Below are 22,826 nucleotides of genomic sequence, written 5' to 3'. Positions count from 1 at the left end.
CTGAAAACACTTTACTAATTATTAAGAAAAGAAAATTGGATTTCTCTTTTAACAGTAAAGACATTTTATCATGAAGATTAATGATAAGGCAACAGAACAAACGAATCTGTTATTTCATATTCATCAATTGTGAAATAGATTATTTCCAGTATAAATTAAAGGCAGGAATAAAACTTTATTTTTATCATGGCTTTGATAGGTCCCTCAATTCAATATTTAAAGAAAAATATGTCTCTTGGAGTAAGAGGGGATTAATTCAATATTTTAGTAAATGATTCCATTTTCTTGGAAGCTGATGGACTCTTGGTTTTCTACTCTAATTTCTCTGAATTTATATTTTACATTGCTACACCTAATCTCAGATAGATTTCATAACCATGTCTTAATTACTTATAAATTCTCAACTTACAGCAATTAAGCGTTGCTAAAAGATCACAACTAACAGCAGGCACACTTACTTCCCCTGGCCTTTTTCCAGGCTGTGAGATGATGGATAAATGAGAAGAAATTCACCAACCTCAGAGTGCTTTCGCCAAATGTCTATGTTCTTGCGCTGAGCTTTCGAGAAATGGTCCCAGGCTTTTTGTCTGGTGGAGGCGTTGAAAACGGCCACAATCTGCTCAACTTTGGTGAACAAGGAAGTCAAACAAGACAAGCAATTTATGTTGTGATTGCTAAAGAAAAAAAATGCAAAGCAAAGACACTAGGAGTCTATGGATGATGTCACTGCTGTAACAACATCATCAATATCCATCCAATCATGTGTCTTTTTGTACTTACATTTTAGAATTGTTGGAGATGTCTCCTTCAAGTCTGTCTCCATAACTTTAGTACACACAAACTATATATAGAATGCTGACAAATCTGCATGCGGTTTACCCAAACACATTAGCCTTTTCTGTTACTGACTGATTTGTGTTCATGGGAATCTAATTTGTGGGAGGAGCCATGAGAGACAAAGTGATTAAAAATCTACCTGAGGCGATAATCCTATCTATCCTTAGAATCAGCCTCAATGAGCTTGATGGGAATTAATGGACATGTATATGATTGCATTGTCAAAGTCTTAAAGGTCTTTTCAATTTGAAACCTACATTTAACTCAGACCAATTAAGATTGTTCTTAGTATCTAGTTACCTTTTCATTTAAAGCAATGAATGAATTACTTCAAGATTAGTGAAGTGGCGAATACACTCAGTTTTTCTCTGAAATCGAAAGGAGTAATCCAAATTGCTGAAACCACAAATTGCTGAAACCCATTAACAGAACAGGTTCAGCACCTTGGACAGCACCTGTAAAGTTTGCATCAAAACTCAACGCGGATTCACCTTCCCCTTAAATATTTGAAACACCAGACTTCACTGGGTGAGAAACAGATGGTATTTGATGTGCTCCCATCAGTCTTGGGCCAGAAAACTAATGGAGAGATATGATGCGAGCTACAGTTCAGCAACACTTCCAGCCCTGATTTCAAGGGTGGCTTCTTCACGTCTTGATAATAAATCACTCTTTCTACAGAAGAAAGTCATGTTCTTGTAACCGAACTTGGGTTTTTAGGACTACTAAAAGTGTCTGTGTTGCTAATTCAGGGCAAACTGGCATTCCTCTTTCCTTTCTGAGAAAATTATGCTATCCTCTCTTGGTCCTCCCCTCCACAAGCTACATTTTCAAACCAAAGCATAACATTTGTACTGCCAAGCTAGAGTGTAAGAAACATCGTCGAAATCTTATGTGTAACATGGACATTAGAAATAAAATTCTGAAATACTGCAGTTCACAGATTCACCAGAGAAGCAAATCATAGACATTAACTAGACTACACAATGTGTACGCTTGTATTTAGGATTAAAAAACATATTGTACCCGAGAAATAAAATGTTTAAATCTCTAATATGGAAAACTATTCCTCCATTCTCTGCACCAATATGAACTCATTTGCATTATTACTTTTACAATGAAATTGTATTAAAGAAAATACAAGATATTTCCTTTATCACATTTCTTAGAGGCAATCATGACATGCCATCGAAAAGATTTATATGGAGGATATTAAACTCAGTAGAACTTTCTCAGTGAATCAAATTTTCTGCTTTAACTGGGTTTAGTCAAATTACATTTACTCAAAACAAGCCATCAGTACTTTCACTTGATTGAAGGACTATATCATCTGGAAATATTCCATGTTTCTCAATTGTGTTTTATTTTTTTATTTAAATGGAACATGGACATTCTCGGTGTAAAGCCTTGTATTAAGTTTAGAGTTTAAGATCTAAAGTTTGTCAGCTGCATTTCTAACTCCTCAGCTTTTCACACTATCTCTTTAGGATTGCTTTACTGCATCTTTTAGTCTACCTATTTCCTATGGAATTAAATTCTATACAATTTCTATAAACAGTATGGAAAATAAGAACAAGAAGAGTTTGATATATCAAGTCTAGTATTTCAAAGGATAATCAGGATGACATCCCAATTTTATTTCACACAGGATTATTTCCACAGTTACTTGTACCAAAATTATTACCAATAAGGATACAAATAGGTTTGCCTGAAAAAACAAACAAACTGGAGAGTGATTCTATCTCTTTAATGGATGTGTAGATGAGGGCATTCCAGCCGATATTGATTATCTGGTTACATGACAAGAAATGCCTTTTGAAACTAAAGTGTTAGTGTTATATATCTTCAAGTCATTTCTTACTTATGGAAACCCTAAAGTGAATCTATTATGAGGTTTTCTTGGCAGGATTAATTCAGAGGAAGTTTGCCATTATCTCTCTCTGAGTCCAAGAGAGTGGCTAGGACTCAGGTCACCCAATGGGCTGAGCAAGGATACTGAACTGTGGTCTCCTAGAGTCCTAGCTCAACTCTCAAAACAGTGCACTAAACTGGCTGTCCTCCTCTTCCACTACTACTACTATGACTACGGCTATGACTAGGACTACTATTACTACTGCTACTACACAAAAATTAAAGATACAGGAGCCCTCTCTAAATCTCACTTCGACAACCCTCGAAAGGCTATAGTAAGGAGTATTCCTACTCATTGCCTGATTTCATAATAGTCCATTCCATTTCCCTCCTATCTAGTTTTTCATTGATTGTCTGCCAAATTGGCAGCCCTTTGTAGTCACTAAGTATATTGAGTCAATATTAGGTTGCTCTGTATTTCCCTCTTTATACTCCCATGTCCCTCCCAGTTTTTTGTACTCATGTATTCTTCCCAAGCCAGCTAATTCTTCCCTCTTGAGTGTAGGCAGTTCTCTTTTGGCTCCATAAATAAAACTAGTGTCTCAATAGTGGAAACAGAGCAAATAAGCTGGAACTCAGACTACATGAGGCTCCAATTTGCCTCCTTATTAGAGAAAGGGTAACCAAACTGGAAATATCTTTCCACTTGAGAATGGTGCTCTGAAGAGACAGGTCATGCCTGTTGACTAGGCCTGTCGGTTTCGTTTCGTTAATTCGTTATTTTCGTATTAAAATCGTTTTTTTTGCATATCCGAAGCGATATCAAAACATATTTTTAAACCCGGAAGGGTTTAAAAATATCGAAGCAGCAGCCCCATGTATTTTACGAGCTGAAGCTCCGCTCGTTAATGGCATGGAGGCTGCTGCTGAGTGGTGCTGCAGTGGGAGGAGGAGGAGGAGGAGGAGGAGGAGGAGGGGGGCGAAGAAGCCGGAACCCATTGGATGGCGCGCGCGCGCTCACAAGCGGCCTCCGCGCGCCATCCGGCTCACAAACTTCCCCCGCGCCACTCAACTCGCGGCCTTTGTTACCGCGCCGCGAATAAAAAAGGGGGGGGGGGCGATCGGCAAAGTAACTGCCGCAAATTGTGACGTAAGGCGCGGCCACAAGCACACGCGCCGCTCGCGCTGCGCTCCCACAGCTCGGCACCGGAGGCCTTCCCGACTAGGCCCCGCCGCTCGCTACCCGGCCGGGACCAAGCACAGAGGCGAGCTGCTTCAAACTGGGGCCGAGAGCCGCCCAATCGCCGGCGAACCGGAGCGACCCACGCCGAGGCTCCTGGCTGCCCACGCGGCGAACCGGAGCGACCCACGCCGAGGCTCCTGGCTGCCCTCGCAGGGGAAGGAGGAAAAGCACCCTCCTTCCCAAAGTGCTCCCCACCGACCTGGAGCACAGCCGAAACGCGTCTTGCCAGATGGGAGGAGGAGGAGGAGGAGGAGGAGGAGGAGGAGGGGGGCGCAGGAGCCGGAGCCCATTGGATGGCGCGCGCGCGCTCACAAGCGGCCTCCGCGCGCCATCCGGCTTGTGTAACTTTTCAGGGCTGTATGACCATGTTCCAGAAGCATTCTCTCCTGACATTTTGCCCACATCTATGGCAAGCATCCTCAGAGGTCTGTTGGAAACTAGGCAAATGGTGAGTTATATATCATCTAATACTATGGAATGTCCAGGGTGGGAGAAAGCCATTCAATGCTAATCATTACTGCAACATTCACACTTAGCCTGTTTGATCAAGAAAATTTTTTTTTCTAAAATGTTTTGTAAAATATTTACGAAAATTCGTAAATAACAAAACATTTTTTTGGAAAGTTTTGTAAATATTTTTAATATCGAAACAAAAAAACACCCCAATTAAGAATCGAATTTAGAAACAAATTTTTTCTTGATCAAACAGGCCTACTGTTGACAACTGACATGATCCAGGCCTTCAAGCACAACCAAGAGCACAAGAAGCAGGGTGAGCTTTAAAAGAGTGGATCAAGTGCACAAACCATTCTCATGCCCTTCCAAGTACACAAGATGATTTTACTGTGAGGACAGAGATTGGATCCCATCCCAGTGAGTCCCCTCGAAGGCATCACCCCTCAGATGTGTGTAATTAGTTTCCCTTCTGCGTGAAAAAGAAAAGCTTTGAAAGCATAACCTGGGCTGGCTGCCCATCACTCAGAATCATTCCCTCCAAGGATTTACCTCCAACTTCCTCTGTTTCAGTGCTGCGTTATGTTTAGCCTGGAGTTTGCATAATATTGCTGCATGAGCCCTGGATCTCATAGTGGCAACAGAATATATTTTCTTTTCTTTTACATTTTTCAACCTATATTGCACTTCTGTAAACCTCAAGGTTTGGGTAACCATGTTCATCCCTTTCATTTTTGTATATAAGTGGAGCCAGTTTCATTCTGCAAGCATTAGCATCACAGTATATATGTGACTGATGCATGAGAAGTCGGTTTGTGCAAACAGTCTCTTTTAAAATGTTGCATAACAACAATTTGGTGACAAATTCACATACGCGGTACTTACTATGCTTGTCAGATATGTCTTTCCTGAAAGCAAGAAGGTGGTTTTGCATTGAACATTATAACTATTTCCCTGTCTGGTTTCTCTCACTGAGAGGGCTGTTCTCTTTCTACTCTTTAAAATAAGAACAACTAATCTAGGTAGCAATAATGTATATAAGTAAGCCCCTTCCAAGTGGTGAAATTTATTTTTGAGAGGAAGTGGATAGGGATGAGCTGCCCATTCCCCAACCAGAGGAACAAGCCAATGCCATGGTGGCCCTTGGATTGGAAAGCTGAAGTAAAGAGGGGGACAGCCTAGCTTCTAATGTGAGCCTCAGAACAGGGTCCACTAGGAAAATTTGGCGCTTACCAGGAGATCAATATGGCAATGGGCAGATTAGCCTGGCCTCAACCACTGGCAAGGCAAGGAACAGTTATAAGACAACAGAACTGCTCCATCTCTGGTAGAAATTGATCTTCTCAATACAGTCCACTCACTTAGTAACATGTGGCATACAACACTTTCTTTCGGGGCTGCACAGTAAAGACAGCTGACGTCACCATTTCCATTATCAGAACATGAAAGCTACTTCTCCAATGCCTGCCTTCCAGGGTCCTTGGATTCAAGGGCTCTAGGAAGTATGCTATGGACTACAAGGCCACCATGCCCTTCTTTGACTCAAAGTCAGGTTCTGTAAGAACTGGACTGCTCCAATGTGGCAGCTTGGCTCTCCTCATCCCAATTTTCTTCCTACTGCTGTTGTAATCACTACTACTTGATTACTTAAGAGGCTTTTTAATGTAAAAACCACTTGATTTGTATGCAGGAAAGAAAGATTGACATTAATAGGTGAGATGGGACCAGCAATAGATACTGAAAGGAATGCATAGTAGATCTTAGGGTTTTGGTTCCAGGTTTCCTGGTGGATACCAAAATCCAAAATCCAAGAATGCTCAAATCTTATTATATACAAGAGTCTATTAACATGGTGTCCCTTATTTAAAATGGCAAAAATCAAGGTATACCTTTTAGAATGTGAGGGTGTTCTTTGAATAGTGAATGGTTCAGTCTGTGGATGTGGCAGATTGTCAGGGCCATACCCAGAAAAAAATTATGTGTGTGTGTGTGTAACTTTTTTAGTGAATAATGAAGAATAGTTCCATAGAGATCAAGTTTTTATTTTAGTTAAAAGTGACAAGTCTTAAAATAACTAAAATGTCTGTTAATTGGCAATTTATAGTTACAAAAGAATACTACAACGTCTGTTGGAAACACTTGAAAACTGTGCCAATACACTTTGACAGAAATCATACTCCATCGATAAACTTTGGTGGACAATCAAGAATGCAGGAGTATGAATACTGGAATGAGAACACTTCAATTCCCAGTTAATTTTATTAGTAGGCATGATGAGAAATTTGAACCTCAAATGCAGGGACTAAATTTACCCGACACCTTTAGAAGTCCGATGAGACTAAACATAGTTATCCACACCACAACTTCTAAAACAATTGGATCTTTCTTTCATCTATTTCACGGCTCACCCTTTCTCAGCACAACAGCTTTGTTTTTTGTTCCCTCTTCTTTGCTTTTCTCTATGAAACCTCATTTCCCACTAACTTACCCTGTTCCTCTCTTTTAGAGCTCTCCGCAGCAAGTTTGTATGGCTGCATGGCTTCCAGAACAGACCAGATCTGATGCCTTCTGGATTGTTAGGTCATGAGCCTGACCAGGCAGAAACTGGAGGGTCTCTCAGATACAGAAGAAGACCACGTCGTCCCCTCTAGATTGCCCCCAGCTTGAGGCAACAACAGCTCAAAGGCATGAATCCCAACTTGTAGTCTGAACTAAATGGAGACAGGCCTCCAAATGAAGGCTTCCTAATATACTGGCAAAGGCTATAAAGCTGAACATGAGGTAACCCAGGAGAGGAACGCTGCTTAGTGCTGCCACCTAAACTACCAGCCCTTATGTTCTGTTGGAAAAGAAATGCCAAGGGCAGAAGCTGCTCAGGAACCAGGGTGAAACCCTGGGGTAAAGGCATAGCAATGGGGGGAATAGTATGATAGCTGGGACCTTATGCTATGCTGCTTGTGCAGCGCAGGTCTGAATTAGGGGAACACATGTACGAATGAGCACACCGAGTGAGAGACGCAGCTGCGGCGAAATCATTGCAATGGAAGGAAGGATAAAAAGGAGGGGGAAAATACTGTTACATTACCTCACCCTTATTCTGTCCCCCCTGAGTTAAATTATTTCACTGCTATCCTGTCGCAGCTGTGTCTCTCACTCACTCCACTGTCTTGCACATGTGTTCCCTTCATTAATTCTGACCTGCGTTGCACAACTAGCGTAGGGTCCCAGCTATCATATTATGGCTGCAATGGGAACCCTACTATCTGGAAAAGGGGAGGGGAAGGAGCAAGGAGGAAAAGGCTTAACCCTCATTATTATTATTATTATTATTATTATTACTATTATTATGATCAACTTTATTCTTATACCCCACCACTATCTCCCCGAAGGGACTCGGGGCAGCTTACATATAGGACAAAATGCCTGCAAGATATAAATATAAAACAAAACATTAAAGCAAAAACACAATTAAAATTGGAACATAGTATAACATAACAATCCACATAAAAACACAATTAATTAAAAAACTAAAAATATAAAACAGCAGTGTTGGACCTCAGTGAAAGCAATGCTCAAGAAAACCATCAGGAACCTGCCTCCCACCTCACGCTGAAGCAAGAACACAGCAGAGTATGGAGCAGCCTTAAATAGCCTGCAGCTCCACCCCTACCAAGTCTGGTCTCCTTCATGAGGGCCTTCAAATCCCCTCCCCAATGCCTTAGGCTGTGCCTGCTAGCTATAGGCAGGTCAACTTGGTTACTTCCACTATATTGGCTATTGCTGCAAGTTATGAGTGTGAATACATTGTCAAAATTTGCTTGAGATAGTGCTTGCAGTTCTGAAGGGACTTGTTTATTTTTTTGCTTCTCATAGATTTGGTTAACCAGTTAAAATTCATGAGTATTTTTTAACCTGAAAAAATTAATATTTTTTAACCTGAAAAATTTTGTTGGGGGAGGGGGTTGAACACCTATCCCCCCCTCCCTTGGATACAACCTTGCATATTGTACAGAATTTGCAGAAAAGGCAGACTGGTTTCCATGTGCTTAGGTCTCAGTGAGGATCTATCTGCTTTCTACTCCACATAACAAACAAAAAGCAAGGTAACATTTCTGTGGAAATGCATGAGCTGTGCTTTGAACTGGTTACACTGCACTCTTTAGGCCCTCTTCTATTTCTGACTACCCACTGGAATATATAAATATAAAATAAATTTGAAATTGTCTTCTCTTACTGTTTATTTGTCCTGCTAATTGAGAAAGTGCATTTATAATTCCAGAAACATCTGCTGTTGATTTGATTAATGGTATGCATGTAATTTAACACTAACCTAGTATTTGCAGTATAATATTACGAATATGTTTTCATTTGTATGTTGTCCTTTTGTAAATGTTTAAGTTAATGTATGCATTGGTATAGTCTCCAAAGAAGGCCAATTAATGTACGTACAGGAAATGTGTTGGACTTTTTAAAATAATAAACCCAGTCCAGCTATATACGCATGAGGAAACCAGTCCTCTTTTCCTGCTAATAGGTGGGAGACAACCTGATTCATAGATGAAATATAAATCTTTAATATAAATGATAACATATTCCAATTTGCAGTTTGTATTTCATAATTTTATTAAATTAAATTGAAGAAGTATAGGAAAATAGGTAAGGCTTATCATTAAGAAATCTATTTCAATAGTGAAGTGTAGATTCTCATCTTTATTCTGTTGTACCCATCACAAGTGCAAAGAGCACTGAACTTAATTAACAATCTATGTATAAGTAATTAGTGACAGAAGATTCAAGTAGAAAATATCCCTGAAGATGGAAGGAAATTATTATTTTACCATTTTATACCGAAAAGGTATAAGTGGAAGTATCAGAATTCTTTTGCTGAAACTCTTGAACTTTGAAGTGTCTAATTATGAAAATGGCTGAGAGTTTTTCCACAGGTGTTAGCATTAATTATAAATCCTTATCTGATCACTCAAAAAGATTTCAGCACATGAAACATCATAAAACCTGCAGCACTTTAATTATGAAATACAGTTGGCTGCTACAACACTAGGAGATGAGAAATGTATAGGGTTTTTTCATGTCAGGAGCAACTGCAAGTCACTTCTAGTGTGAGAGAATTGGCTGTCTGCAAGGACGTTGCCCAGGGGACGCCCAAATGTTTGATGTTTTACCATCCTTGTGAAAGGCTTCTCTCATGTCCCTGCATGGGGAGCTGGAGCTGACAGAGGGAGATCAACCCGCTCTCCCCGGATTTGAACCACTGACCTATCAGTCAGCAATCCTGTTGGCACAAGGGTTTAACTCATTGTGCTACCCGGGCTTCAATGTATAGGTAAAACAATATAATGTACACTGCAGTCCTATACACACTTATAAGGAACTAGGCCATATTCAACTCAGTCTACATGACTGTGCTATCAGTGAATGAACATCCAGTTGCAAAAACTATGCAAGGTTTTCAACCTGGACTATTTGTCTGGTGGGAAGGTGATGGACCACTAGGCCTCAAATATAGAGATAGAAAATATTAATCCAACTGAACTCTACTAGTTACTGGGAACTGTAACTGACCCTGAGCTCTTTGAAGCTGAAAATTAGATTCTTCATCCTGTCCAATGGAAGAGTTATGCTCAGCTCAAAACTATGCGCCATAGTGTTAGATCAAAAAGTTAACTTTTTTTTTCCTACTTAGCATATCTTGGGACTGACAAAACCCATTATACAATATATTTTTACACCATTGTTTTTTAAATTGTGTGATCAGAAACAAAGTTTGGATACTTTGGATACAGTTCATGTGAGCCACTTATCAAGCTAAGATCAGAAAATGAACACTTCTGCAGCCCCATAATGCGAATACATTCTCAGCCCCAAATTACCAGAAGAAGATTGCCTATTTTGTCACTATCAAAGAATCATCATCTATCTGGTTCAGCCCTATTCAGATTACAGAGAGCTTTGGTTGTTATGTGCCTTCAAGCTGACTCTGACACATGATGGAGTTTGTTACATGGAGTTTTCTTGGCATTATATATTCAGAGAGGGTTTGTCATTGCTCTAAGGATGAGAGACTCAGCCAAGGACAACTAGTGTGCTGATGTTGCAGAGCAGGAAATCAAATCCTGGTCTGCAGCTCTTGTCCATTATCCAAACTACTATTTGTTGTTGTTGTTTATTCATTCAGTTGCTTCCAACTCTTCGTGACCTCATGGTCACCCCACGCCAGAGCTCCCTGTTGGCCGTCACCACCCCCAGCTCCTTCAGAGTCAAGCCATTCACTTCAAGGATACCATTCATCCACCTTGCCCTTGGACGGCCCCTCTTCCTTTTTCCTTCCATTTCCCCCAGCATTATTGTCTTCTCTAAGCTTTTCTGTCTTCTCATGATGTGGCCAAAGTACACTGAACATAGACTGGAGCATCATTTTATTATGCCCTGTTGGGAGTCTTTCAGTGGCCATTTTTTTTGTTTGTTCATTTGGTTATCAGTGGTAAAATCAGTCCATTTCCCCTATTCTAGTTTCTGCATTTTGACTACAAAGATTTTGAAGATTTGGCATAGATCAGGGAAGCATCATGCTACTTCCACCTGTTAGAAATACCAGGGATTCCTTGGTGATGGCAATGGCTACACGTATGTGAATGCCAGCAAGTTCCATAACTGAAAACAGGTGAATGATGCTTACAAAGCTGTAGTCGAGCAGCACCATACAGCCGAAGTGCAATAAGCATGATTAAATATTCATCAACAAACATCTGTTGATTAATCTAATGCCGTATAAAACTTTCATTAGCCAGATGCAACACTTTGTCTCCCCATCAATAAACGGAGCATTGAAAAGCAATTCTTCTTCTAAACATAAAACATTCTGGGAAAGCGGGAGGTGGGTGAAAATTTGTTTTCAGGGAAAACCAACCCTCTATATTTTCTGTAAACTGTCCAATGTAATGTAATATAGATTATTTCTCAAAACAATGTTGATAGGAATTAGTATGAGGATCATACCGGCACTTTTGTTATTTACACATATTCCCTATTTAACATGTATCATCAGATGGGATAAATGTTTGAGGGGGAGCTGGACACCTAGGTCAAGGACATTTTTGGTGACTTTGATTGGATTATACTAGTTTTTAATGATATATAAACAGAAAGATAACAGACAAGTAGAGTGTAGTATAGAGCTGTACTATTGATAACTGGCAATATCTCAGCTGACAATAAGGAAATTGAATAATTTATTGATTATGAAAAGTGAGAGGTTCTTAAATATTCATTGTACTATTCCCACATTAAAAAAAACTTTTGGTCTAAACCTGTATAAGCCAACAATTACATTGATACTTGTTTGTTAGCATCAACAAGACACCTTTGACTTATGGCATGTTAAACATTCCCCCTTGTTGACCGAAAGGTCACAAGTTCATATTTGGGGAGCAGGGTGAGCTCCCGCTGTTAGCTCCAGCTTCTGCCAAACTAGCAGTTTGAAAACATGTAAGTGTGAGTAGAACAACAGGTACCACTTTGGCAGGAAGGTAACGGCACTCCATGCAGTCATGCCAGCCACATGACTTTGAAGGTGTTTAAGGACAACGTCGGCTCTTTGCCTTAGAAATGGAGATGAGCACCAACCCTCAGAGTCAGATACGACTGGACTTAATGTCAGGGGGAAACCTTTACCTTTACCTTAAGCATGAAAGCCCTGTTATTAACAGCTATCTTTGGGTCTTGGAGACTCAGGGCCATGGCTTTCCTTATTGAATCAATCCATCCATAGTGCGCTTTTTCTCTTTTCCTGTTGTCGTCAGATTTTCCCAGCATTACTGTCTTTGCCAATGAGTTATGCTTCTAATAGTTAGCTACCCAAAGTATAATCACTATAGTGATTTTGGCTTCTAGTGAGAGTTCAGATTTGATTTGGTCTAGAACCCTTTTATCTTTTATTTTGCAGTTCCATGGCATCTCTAAAAATTTATTTCAATGTAATATTTTGAATAAGTTGTTTTTCTTAGCCTGTTAGCTTTTTTCATTTTTTTTACCTTCTACATTTGATGATAGAAATTGGAAATACTATAGTATCTGGCTTAGTTGATATCTTAACCAATGTAAGGAAAATCTTTAACAAATTCTTCATCAGTAACTTTGAAGTTACATATGTCAACATATTATGTGGATTATTTTGTACACGTTTCACTGCTGTTTTATATAGGATACAAATGACCTCAAAATATCATTGTAAAAAAGGTATGTATATATGACTTCATCAAGAGGACCACTTGCCATCTTGTTGCAATTCGGATTGAAGCCTACTTGGAACACTGCTTTTTTTGGAGGCATACTCCTTGTTTGTTTTCAGTGCTGTCAATATTCAATATCCCCTAACTATCAATATAAAGTTAATTATTTGTCAAAACTTCACATATGTTTAAATGCCTGTTGAATTACCTTAAAAGCATAGGTGTGACTCAAAAATATTTGCAAGCATATTGGTACAAAACAATGTTAAGTGCAAATCTCATCTGAGAACTGATTCAAATTAAATGCATAACAGGGGGTTAACCTGAACAGCCCTTGTGATCTCTTCCAACTTTATGATTCTATTATTCTTATGCACAATGCTCAACTTAGCTGTGCTCCCTGATATGCATTTTAGCAAAAAAAATTTTTTTAAAGAGGAGTGGTTCAGACAGAGCAGTGTTTCAGTCCTTATAGTAACAAATACAGATTCAGAAAATGGGGGGCAGCTTTCAAATTACTCTATTCATGTCTCTCCAGCAGCCAAGGACGAAACTCCATGAAACAGAGAATTTATACATTCAATGGGATCCTGGTTAGATGCTTAGAAGCACAAATAAATTGAAGTCTGACGATTGATTTGGCAGTAAGAATTATAGTAGTCAAGGTGAGATACTGTAATGAATAGATTGGACTCTGATGCCAGCTTTGTAACCAAAAGGTAATGTTTTTCAAAGGATTGCTTTGCAACAGAGATTATTTGATGATGATGAATATGTGAAGTCTTCAGTTCCACATCTGCAATAATCAGCAGATGTATCACACACACGTACACACACACGCGCGTGCATACATACATACATACATACACACGTTGATAGAAGTTTCCAGTTAGTTTTGCTCAAATTCTCTGAATTATAATGTGGGTTAGATAATACTACTGTTAGGTGGATTTGTAATTGGTTGAGTGACCAAACCCAAAGGGTGCTCACCAATAGTTCCCTTTCATGGCTAGTGGGGTATCACAGGATTTTTTCTTGGGCCCAGTGCTGTTCAACAACTTTATTAATGTCCTGAATGAAGGTTTAGAGGGCATGTTTATCAAGTTTGCAAATTGGAAGAGATAGCTAATACTTCAGAGGACAGGATCAGAATTCAACATGAATTTAACAGATTAGAGAGCTAATTGATCAAAACTAACAATTAATTTCAACAAGTAGAAATTTAAGATACTATACGTAAGCAAAAAAAATGTGCAGATACAGGATGGCTCAGAAACAGTCATGTGAAAAAGATCTTGGTGTTTTAGTAGACTACAAGTTGAACATGAGACAACAATTTGATATAGCAGCTAAAAAAGCCAATGAGATTTTGTGCTGTATCAAAAGTATAGATTTAGATTAAGGGAAGTAATGATATCCTTCTCTTCTGCTTTGGTCAGACCTCATTTGGAATCACACTGTGTCAAGTTCTGTGCACTACAATTTAAGAGGGATATCAACAAGATGGAAGGTGTCCAGAGGAAGGTAACTAAAATGATCAAAGGTCTGGAGACCATGCCCTATAAGAAGTGTCTTAAAGAGCTGCTGGGCATGCTTAGCCTACAGAAGAGAAAGTTGAGAGGAAACAGGATGGCTATGTTTAAATATTTGAAAGGATGCCATAAAGAAGAGGGAGCAGGCTTATTTTGGTGCCCTAGAGTCTAGGACTTGAAGTAATGGGTTCAAATGACAGGAAATGGGATTCCATTGGAACATTAGGAAGAACTTCCTGACTGTAGGAGCTGTTCAATAATGGAACTCACTGCCTTAGAGTGCGGTGGAGGCTCCTTATTTGGAGCCATTGAAAAAAGAGTCTGGATGGCCACCTGAGAGGGTACTATGATTCTGGCAGGTGACTGGACTGGATGGCCCATGTGGTCTCTTCCAAATTCATAATTCTATTATTCTAAGACGAATACTACACCACATTGTTGCATACACCTTCAAGGTCCAAAGAACATAAGACCCAGACCCAAATACATGAACAAGGGCTTCTCATATCAACCTTTAAATAATTTAAGATCTGTTTTTGGGAGCCTTTGTAATTTCTATTTTAACAACAACAAGAAGCTAGTCTTCTGGAGAAAAGGGCTCTGGTTCTGCAATACCTTTACAAAAGAAGGCTAGTCTGAGGCCTAGATTACAAATCTATTGGTACCAAACAAGAACTGCTTTCTTGCCCCAGTATTGCAAAATCATGTTTCCAAGTCTCTTATAAGAGTTATTTACCATGTTCTAAAATCACAGTGTGATGAAAGGTGGAATAGAAATATTTTAAGTAAAATAATATAATAATAAATGTGGGAAAACATAGTGGAGCTTCCTTTTGTAGAAAATACCTGTTAGTTCAGAGTCTGGTAGTCACTCTGGGGTTTCATCACTGCAGCTGCTGAGTTTAACAGCCTTTTAACATTTACATCATTCTCTCAACTTCAGGTTTATGTTTCTATAAGAAATAGATCGATTTGCCTTACAAAATTGCACTGAGGCTCAATGCAAGACCATAAAGAATTTGAAATGAAAGTAAAATAAAAACAAAAAGAATGTGTAATTATGTGTATCATACTGGAAAATATTGCCTAGGTTGTATCACATATTTTTTACTCTCTATACTAATAAAATGGAAAAAAAATATCAAAACAAAAGTAAGTTCAAGGACTCAAGAACATAACCAATGTCCTCATTGCATAAAAAAAAAACTTTATAGTACCTATGTGTTTACATGATTGCTCTAGCTGTGGATACTGTTTGTTCTCTTATGTTAGTTTTTCTTGGAAGGAAAAATTACAGTGAAAAGGATTGCTTGGAGATACCTTGGGAATACTTTAACTTCCATCTGCCTCATACTCCATAACAAAACATGTACAATCCCATGTTCTGAAGATTGGTATTAATAATTCAGAAGCATCATCTATGAGAATTGTAGTAACAGTTCTTGTTACATACTGAAATAAACAGAATATCCATAAAGTAAAGAGAAATGAGTAAGGGAACATTTGAAAATTCTGTTTCTCAAAATGCCTTTATAAAATGCCTTTAGATAGAAAATAGGTTGAGATCTACAATCAAAGTGGCTAGCTCTTCTGTGTTATGCAAGGCTTTGGTATTCTGCCATATAATAAATTTCTTGAAGTAAATAGAATCATTAAACCTTTAGGATACATTTTTAAAGGGCACAATGAACATAACACCCAAGCCTGTAGGGGGTGGGGGGCTGTTTACGGGATCAACCCCCCTCCCCTGAAATCTTTCCACCTGACTCCAGAAGATGCCTATTAAAGCTACTGAATGTTTTTGAGTTCATGGAAAAAAGAAAAAGCCAAATATTGAAGATGAAGAATGCATTAGGGTGAAGAACCATTGCAGATGAAGACCCCAGAACATGCACACCTGAAGTACAGGTGGAATCCGAGGGAACTGTGGAAACTGAGGTTTGTATTGACAGGTTCATCTAATCCAAGCCCTGCCAAAGAAGCCATGGAACAGGAGCAAAGACAAGAAGCTATGTCATTGTTAGGCCTTGGACTTTATTTGAACAAGACTATTTCTGATCACCAAGTGAAAGCTCAATTAGTGCAAAATCCATGAACTCCATTGCCAGCATATGTATTTCCTGTGGATAAGAAGAGGCATCTCAGTTTTCAACTCAAATGGGTCAACAGATTTTCCTGGTTAGTCTAGGCAGCTGCACAGCCCTAACTAATTTGAAAGAGCAGCAAGAGTAGGCCTAAGTTTAATCAGCATATTGATAGCATCCAACCCCCAAAGTCCTAATGCCATTACAGTTCCATATAGATCTTAAATCTCAACAATAGGGACCATGGATTCATGGAAACAAGTGTTCCTAAACATACTCCAGTATGATCTGAAATTTACTTGGGACTGATTTCCCTCAGTTGGGCACTGGAGCCCAAACTCAGGGATCCCTGGACCACAGGAAAGTGCAACCAACACCCATGCATGGGACTTGTCTATCATCTTCCTAATTGGGATTTATTTATGCAAGAGTATTTCTTCACTTCTCTTCCATTTTAAAAATAACCTTGCTAACTATAGAGGTGTTAGTTTTATGTTTATATGATCAGAAAAGAGTCCCTCAAAGAAAATCTCCAGAGAAAAAGAGGTTGCATGCAAGCATCTGTATTTTGACAGGCTTAAAAAAAAGAATGAGTTGTACTGAGATACTGGGACATTACACTTTGGTGGTTTTAAGATGCTCTGCATGAGGTTTAAATGAGACACATCTATTCTAGTTGGCCCATTTCTAGAGCACTTGAAGTGGATAGTCGTGATGGCCTTGGTTATGAGGCAAAACAATTTGCACAGGGTGGGACATAAAGCTTCCATATTTCAAAGAGACACCGTGTGGGCTTTTTTTGTTGTTGTTGTGTCAGGAGAGACTTGAGAAACCGCAAGTCGCTTCTGGTGTGAGAGAATTGGCTGTCTGCAAGGACGGTGCCCAGGGGACGCCCGGATGATTATTTGATGTTTTTATCATCCTTGTGGGAGGCTTCTTTCATGTCACCGCATGAGGAGCTGGAGCTGGTAGAGGGAGCTCATCTGCCTCTCCTCGGATTCAAACCTGTGACCTGTCAGTCTTCAGTCCTGCCGGCACAGGGGTTTAACCCACTGCGCCACCGGGGGCTCCGTGTGAGCAGTAGTGGGGGTAGAGAGGTGGGGAGGTCTAATTCGGTAGGTTAGACTCTGCCCTTTTCAGTATCCATCATGAGATGGACTGGTGAACATCAGGGCTTTGTTGTTCAAGGGTATTATGAGAACAACTATTCTGTGAAAACAACATAGATACTGTACATACTTCATGCTCAGTCAAAATGCATCTGTATCAGATTAAAAATGATTTTGCTATGGATTTTTATTCTTTGGGCTACTGTATCCACACTGAAAAGAAAATCCCTGATATGATTTTTAAAACCCATTAAAACAAAACTGTACTTTTCTGTAATATACACAATTTTTAAAAAGATAGCTTTGTTCATTTTATATGCTTTCAAAATGTGGGATGACCCACCCTGTAATAAGACAAGTGTCTGAAATGCTTGTCTTGGGAGTCTTCCACATTGCTCACTACATTGTGTGCTTGCTTGCCTCATAAATGTTGGAATGTAATGTTTTCTTCTTCTTTTGCCACTTAGTGGTCAGGATTTATTATCCACCCCTGCCCTCTTATACTCTTAAACTCATCTGCCTTTCCTGCCAACAGGGAAGAATCCCCCCCCCCCCCCCCATTCATCAACATTTCCCAGTAACGGGTCTGAAATTTGTAGTTTCTGGTCTAGGAATATCAATATGATATTTGCTATTTTCATACAAAACAAAAAAAGAAATCAAATAAAAGCAGGAAGTAAGCTGCTTTCCCCTGCAAATTTATTTACACACATACATATCACAGTATCGAGCCTTCTGAAATTTTTCAGGGAGATAAGGGTATCATTTTGGAAACGTCTGTTTTTGCACTTTGCTGCTTGTAATTTTTAATCTGCATTTTACTTCCTCTTATTTAGGGACACAGCCTTGTAACTTTCATCAAATCAACAGATTGTTTTTAATGGTATGCACAATTTCATAAAGGAGGAGCCCATGCGGTCTACAGACTGAATCATATTCAAACAAAGGGGGAAATATTATAACTTTGTATTGAAACACAGAGGCAGAAATACATGGATTTCCAAACTGGGATTTAGATTTACACCTGAGTCAAAAGAGGTGCCCTGTGATCTGACCCAAAGCAGTGCAAACCCTCTAATTAGAGCAAACTGTACCCACATGCATTTCTAGCCCATAAAGAAGAAATCTAATTTGGGCCTTCATGACACCTGCTGTTTTCAAAGAAATGATTATTTTTCATTTGGTTCTTAATTTATGTAGCTGTGTTCTTGGATACTGGTAAATATTTCATATTTAATCATACTATGTGAATTTTTTTGCCCAATAAATTATGAAAGGCATATTTCATCATAAATAAAACACCAGTCTAATGATCATTGCTCACGATTAACTGGATCCAAATGATTTCCCACACAATCTGAGAAAAATAAGGTTTCCATGCTTCTTTCTTTGACCATGTATTGTACATTTTCATCATTAAAATAGCAAAAGAACACATTAAAAAAAGAAAATATAATCCACCAGACAATTATTCTGATTATTGTTTTATGAGCAAGGCCCATTAAGGTAACAAAACTGATTATATTTTGTCCACAGAAAAACTGCCAGCGCTAAATATTAAAGAGAGGTCTTCTGCCAAGTAAGCATTTGCAGAAAATCAGTGGAATGATGTTCCTGCCAAAAGTTCTGCAGCACATTCCTTTTTGCCTACTGGAAGCTGCCTGAGAAAATTAATATCTGTATGCAAAGTACAATTTGCATATTAGAGCTCATGTTTATCTACTTATTTGTCTGATGTATCCCAGCTTTCAATCTTGAAGGAGTCCCATTCAGCTTATATAAAACAGTTGTTGTGCTGTTATGGTGATCCTATGAGTGAAAGACTTCAAAGAGCTCAAGTCAGGCTTATTTCTTATTTAATTTTGGGTTGTATCACCATACAGTTTTCAAGCTAAAAGGCATTCAGGGATGCTTTGCTACTGCCTTCTTCTGTGCAGTACTAGCTCCTTTACGGGTAGCTAGGGTATCAATGTCATTGTCTCTGAGAGATCTTCCACTTAGGTTACCCAATACGGCTGCTGTGAAGTAGCTGTTTCTCTCATTTAGTCTGGATCCTCAACAAAAGCCTATCTCATGATGGTGATCGTACTAGCAGAAGTGCTACTATCAACATACATATTTACATCACTGGAGCATGCAACCCCAATACCACAGAAAAGTGTGCCAAGACGAGATATAAAACAGAAAATTAAATTAAACCTGGCCCTAGTTTAGGCTATTGGTTGTTTTGATGGTTTGATCATTGATGAATTTTATAGTGTTATGTTTTAATTTCTGCTTTTCTAGGCTTGGTCCCATCTAAACCACCCTAAGTCCCTTCGGGGAGATGATGGAGGGACACATTATTATTATTATTATTATTATTATTATTATTATTATTATTATTATCATTATTATTAGACTGTTTCTGACCTCTTTGGCATACAGCATGCCCTGCCTTCCATCTTGGAATATAGGCTTTTTCTACTCCTTAAGGGCAGAGGGAAAGAACTCATCTATAGCAAGTGCTGCTGGACCTTCTGTTTCCTAGCTATTTGGTCCTTCTCTCAATGTCGTGTTTCATGGCTGTCTAGTCCTTCTCCTAACCCTCCAAGCCTGTGGATTTTATTGCTTCCTTGTTTTTCAAGCAAGGCCACACACTGAAAATGTTGAAAATGTGTGGTGCTTCAAGCAAAGTTTCACAAATTATATGAATTGTTATAGCTCGAGAGTATTTACTGATAATCTGATTAATTAATCCCACCCTAAAAGCAAATAAATTGTTCAAGATGAAAAGTACTATTATATGGCCAGTTTTCTCATATTTATACAACTTCGGTTTAGTTACAAAAGAAAGAAAGAAAGTACTACAACTTTGCTCACCTTGAGGAGTAATGGCTTAAGGATGGTCCTGGTTCTTCCAAAGTGCCATGGGATATGAACAGAAAATGACGATATCACAACTACTTACCCTCATGGTTAAAAAAACACCACCAATTAACACAACACCACCAACAACACAGGACTAATGGTTTACTTACATTGAGTAAGGATTCCTGTTAAGGCATTTTTAAAATTTTCCTTGGCTTGCTCCATTTCTTGTTCATGAGTTGCTTTTTCGTTCATGAGTCGCCGGACGTGGCTATTAGCTGACTGCACCATTGAATAGAACTGGTTGGCAGTACGGCGGTTGACCTCCCCTCGCTCTATCCAGGTGAGCAACACTGTTATGGCCTCTGAAAACTTGCCGTCATCTAGAATTATCAATTCAAACATTTAATTGATGGCCACATGCTTCTTATTCAGAATACACTTCTGCCCTTATGAATTAATAATCTCATAAAGAATGTTTACGATATATCTTATACTAGAGCTTACTTTACACCCTAACATAAAACTTTATAAATTGCTCTCCAAAGCCCTGATTATCCTGAGTCTAGTAAAATGTTGTGGCTTGAAATTTCATTCACTCTTTACACTGTTCCAGCAAGATGAAGCAGCTTCATTCTGGGAATAATTAAATGTTAAGTGTTATTACGTATGTGTGTTCCCCCTCCCACCCCCAGCACCAGACTAAGATAAAAACCATTAATATACTCTCTATAGAGCTTTTCATGAGTGTTTCATAAACATCCATGCATCTATAGTGTTTCCAGATTGGTGGCTTTTGGGAGTATCTCATCAGTTTTTCTACACGCAAAACAGGAATTTACTTTTTACACTTTGCTTGGGGTGGGGCAGTGGTTCTCAGCCTGTGGGTCCCCAGGTGTTTTGGCCTATAACTCCCAGAAAGCCCATCCAGTTTACCAGCTGTTAGGATTTCTGGGAGTTGAAGGCCAAAACATCTGGGGACCTACAGGTTGAGAACCACTGGGCCGGGGGATATCACTTTTTCTTTGTTTGCTTATCTCCTTGCATTCAGTGATGGAAAAATGCATTAAATATTATGAATAAGAAGAGTGGTGCTAGGGTGACCCACATGAGCAATGGATATGCTAGTAATCTAAAATAGTTACATTTCCTTCAATTTAAAAAGATACTCAGGAATCCCAAGGAAAACAATACATTCATGGCACCACCATGTAAATTTCATAGAAAAAAAAGGAACAATAACTATTGTTCTTTTTTTTCAGAGTCAACACCTCATATTTCAGAGTCAACCCCATATGGAAGAAAGCCAGATGTGGATTTATAGATGGGACTTCATACAATCCAGTGTGAAGTCCTTCTGAACTGGAACCACTATAGGGAATAGAAGTTGTGTGAGAGCATTGTGGGTTTAAAGGAACCCTCCCTATTGCAGTCTGTTGCAGACCATTGATCTATTTGGGGTTGGGACTCACAGTTTAAGAAGCAGTGCTCTAGAGGGAAATTATTCACGGTAAAAATAGGCAACTAACTTCATGTCCTTTCTATGGGTTATTTTAAAAAAATCTAATTTCATATTCACTCCTTGCTTTGGAAAGAGATGGATTGACTGCCCAATTCATTTTCATTGTTGCACCTGAAATTTACCTTGATCCCTTACAGTAAATTCAATTTCTGTCTATGAAAGCAAATAATAGAATCCTGTTTTAAAATCAGGGCTTGTCTTTTTCCACTTTTGAAGACAAGCAGACACTGTTAAAAATATTTTCTCAACCAAATGACAATAAAAGCATAATGCCTTGTTGCTTAGATAGATGTACTAGCTAGGTTTCTTTGCATAATTGCTCTTTTAAAATCCACCATAAGCGTGAGTACTTTTTTGCTCTAAGAAGTCATTCTTCCCCAACTTTAAAGCATGTTTTAGAGAAATTATTGCTGTGATGACAGCTCGTCAATTACTCAAACATACACATACTTATGGGAAGCTGCACTTATGTCTTGTAAAGCAGGACTTGTCTTGAAAGCTCTGATGTATATCTTTGAATACCATCAGTTTATCAATGTCAGCCAGCTGGGTGTCCATTGTAAATTATCCTTGCCAGTTTTTGATCCTCGGGGTTTCAAATCTGCAGACAGAAACTCTCAATTTACAAGGATCCAAAACAAAATCAAAGAGAATATCAGCCTTGCTCACAATTGATATATCCTCCATGTGTGTGTCTTGGGAGTGTGTTCATAGGGAGGGGAGAGCTACTCCTGAGGATCATTCACATCAAAGTCAGTGTTTGTGAGAGCTAGGGCCTCTGCATGGAGGCTATAAGCTTGGGCACCACATGCACAATGGTTCCATTTCAGAGGGTATACACGGGCAACCATATAAATCAATGTAACTTCCCTCCCTCCATATTTCTATATTTTAAAAACAAATTAAATTCTAAAAACAAGTCAAAAATCCAGCTTTAAAAAAATTAAAACTGCAATTTCAAACACTGAAGAGAGAATAGCACCATGTTGGTTGCCCGCTAGAAGTTTAAAAAAAGATGGGGCCAATCTGTATTGTTGAAGGCTTTTGTGGCCAGAATCACTGGGGTGTTGTGTGGTTTCTGGACTGTGTGGCTGTGGTC

At 39.0% G+C, this 22,826-nt stretch overlaps 1 protein-coding gene across 5 annotated transcripts in view; it reads right to left on the bottom strand.

Annotated features, from left to right (window-relative positions):
- Positions 1-22,826, bottom strand: part of ENOX1 (ecto-NOX disulfide-thiol exchanger 1) — a 527,672-nt gene that overhangs the window by 116,188 nt on the left and 388,658 nt on the right. For all 5 annotated transcript variants that reach the window (XM_067466943.1, XM_067466940.1, XM_067466942.1 and 2 more), the window contains 2 exons: positions 20,376-20,588; positions 518-624 (listed from right to left, as the gene is read on the bottom strand). In XM_067466943.1, coding sequence (XP_067323044.1) covers positions 518-624; positions 20,376-20,588 — 320 coding nt within the window. The remainder of the gene's footprint in view (positions 1-517; positions 625-20,375; positions 20,589-22,826) is intronic.

This window comes from Anolis sagrei, chromosome 3, assembly GCF_037176765.1.
Source record: "Anolis sagrei isolate rAnoSag1 chromosome 3, rAnoSag1.mat, whole genome shotgun sequence".
Classification (NCBI taxonomy): Eukaryota; Metazoa; Chordata; class Lepidosauria; order Squamata; family Dactyloidae; genus Anolis; species Anolis sagrei.
This window is presented reverse-complemented; position numbering and strand designations above follow the sequence as displayed.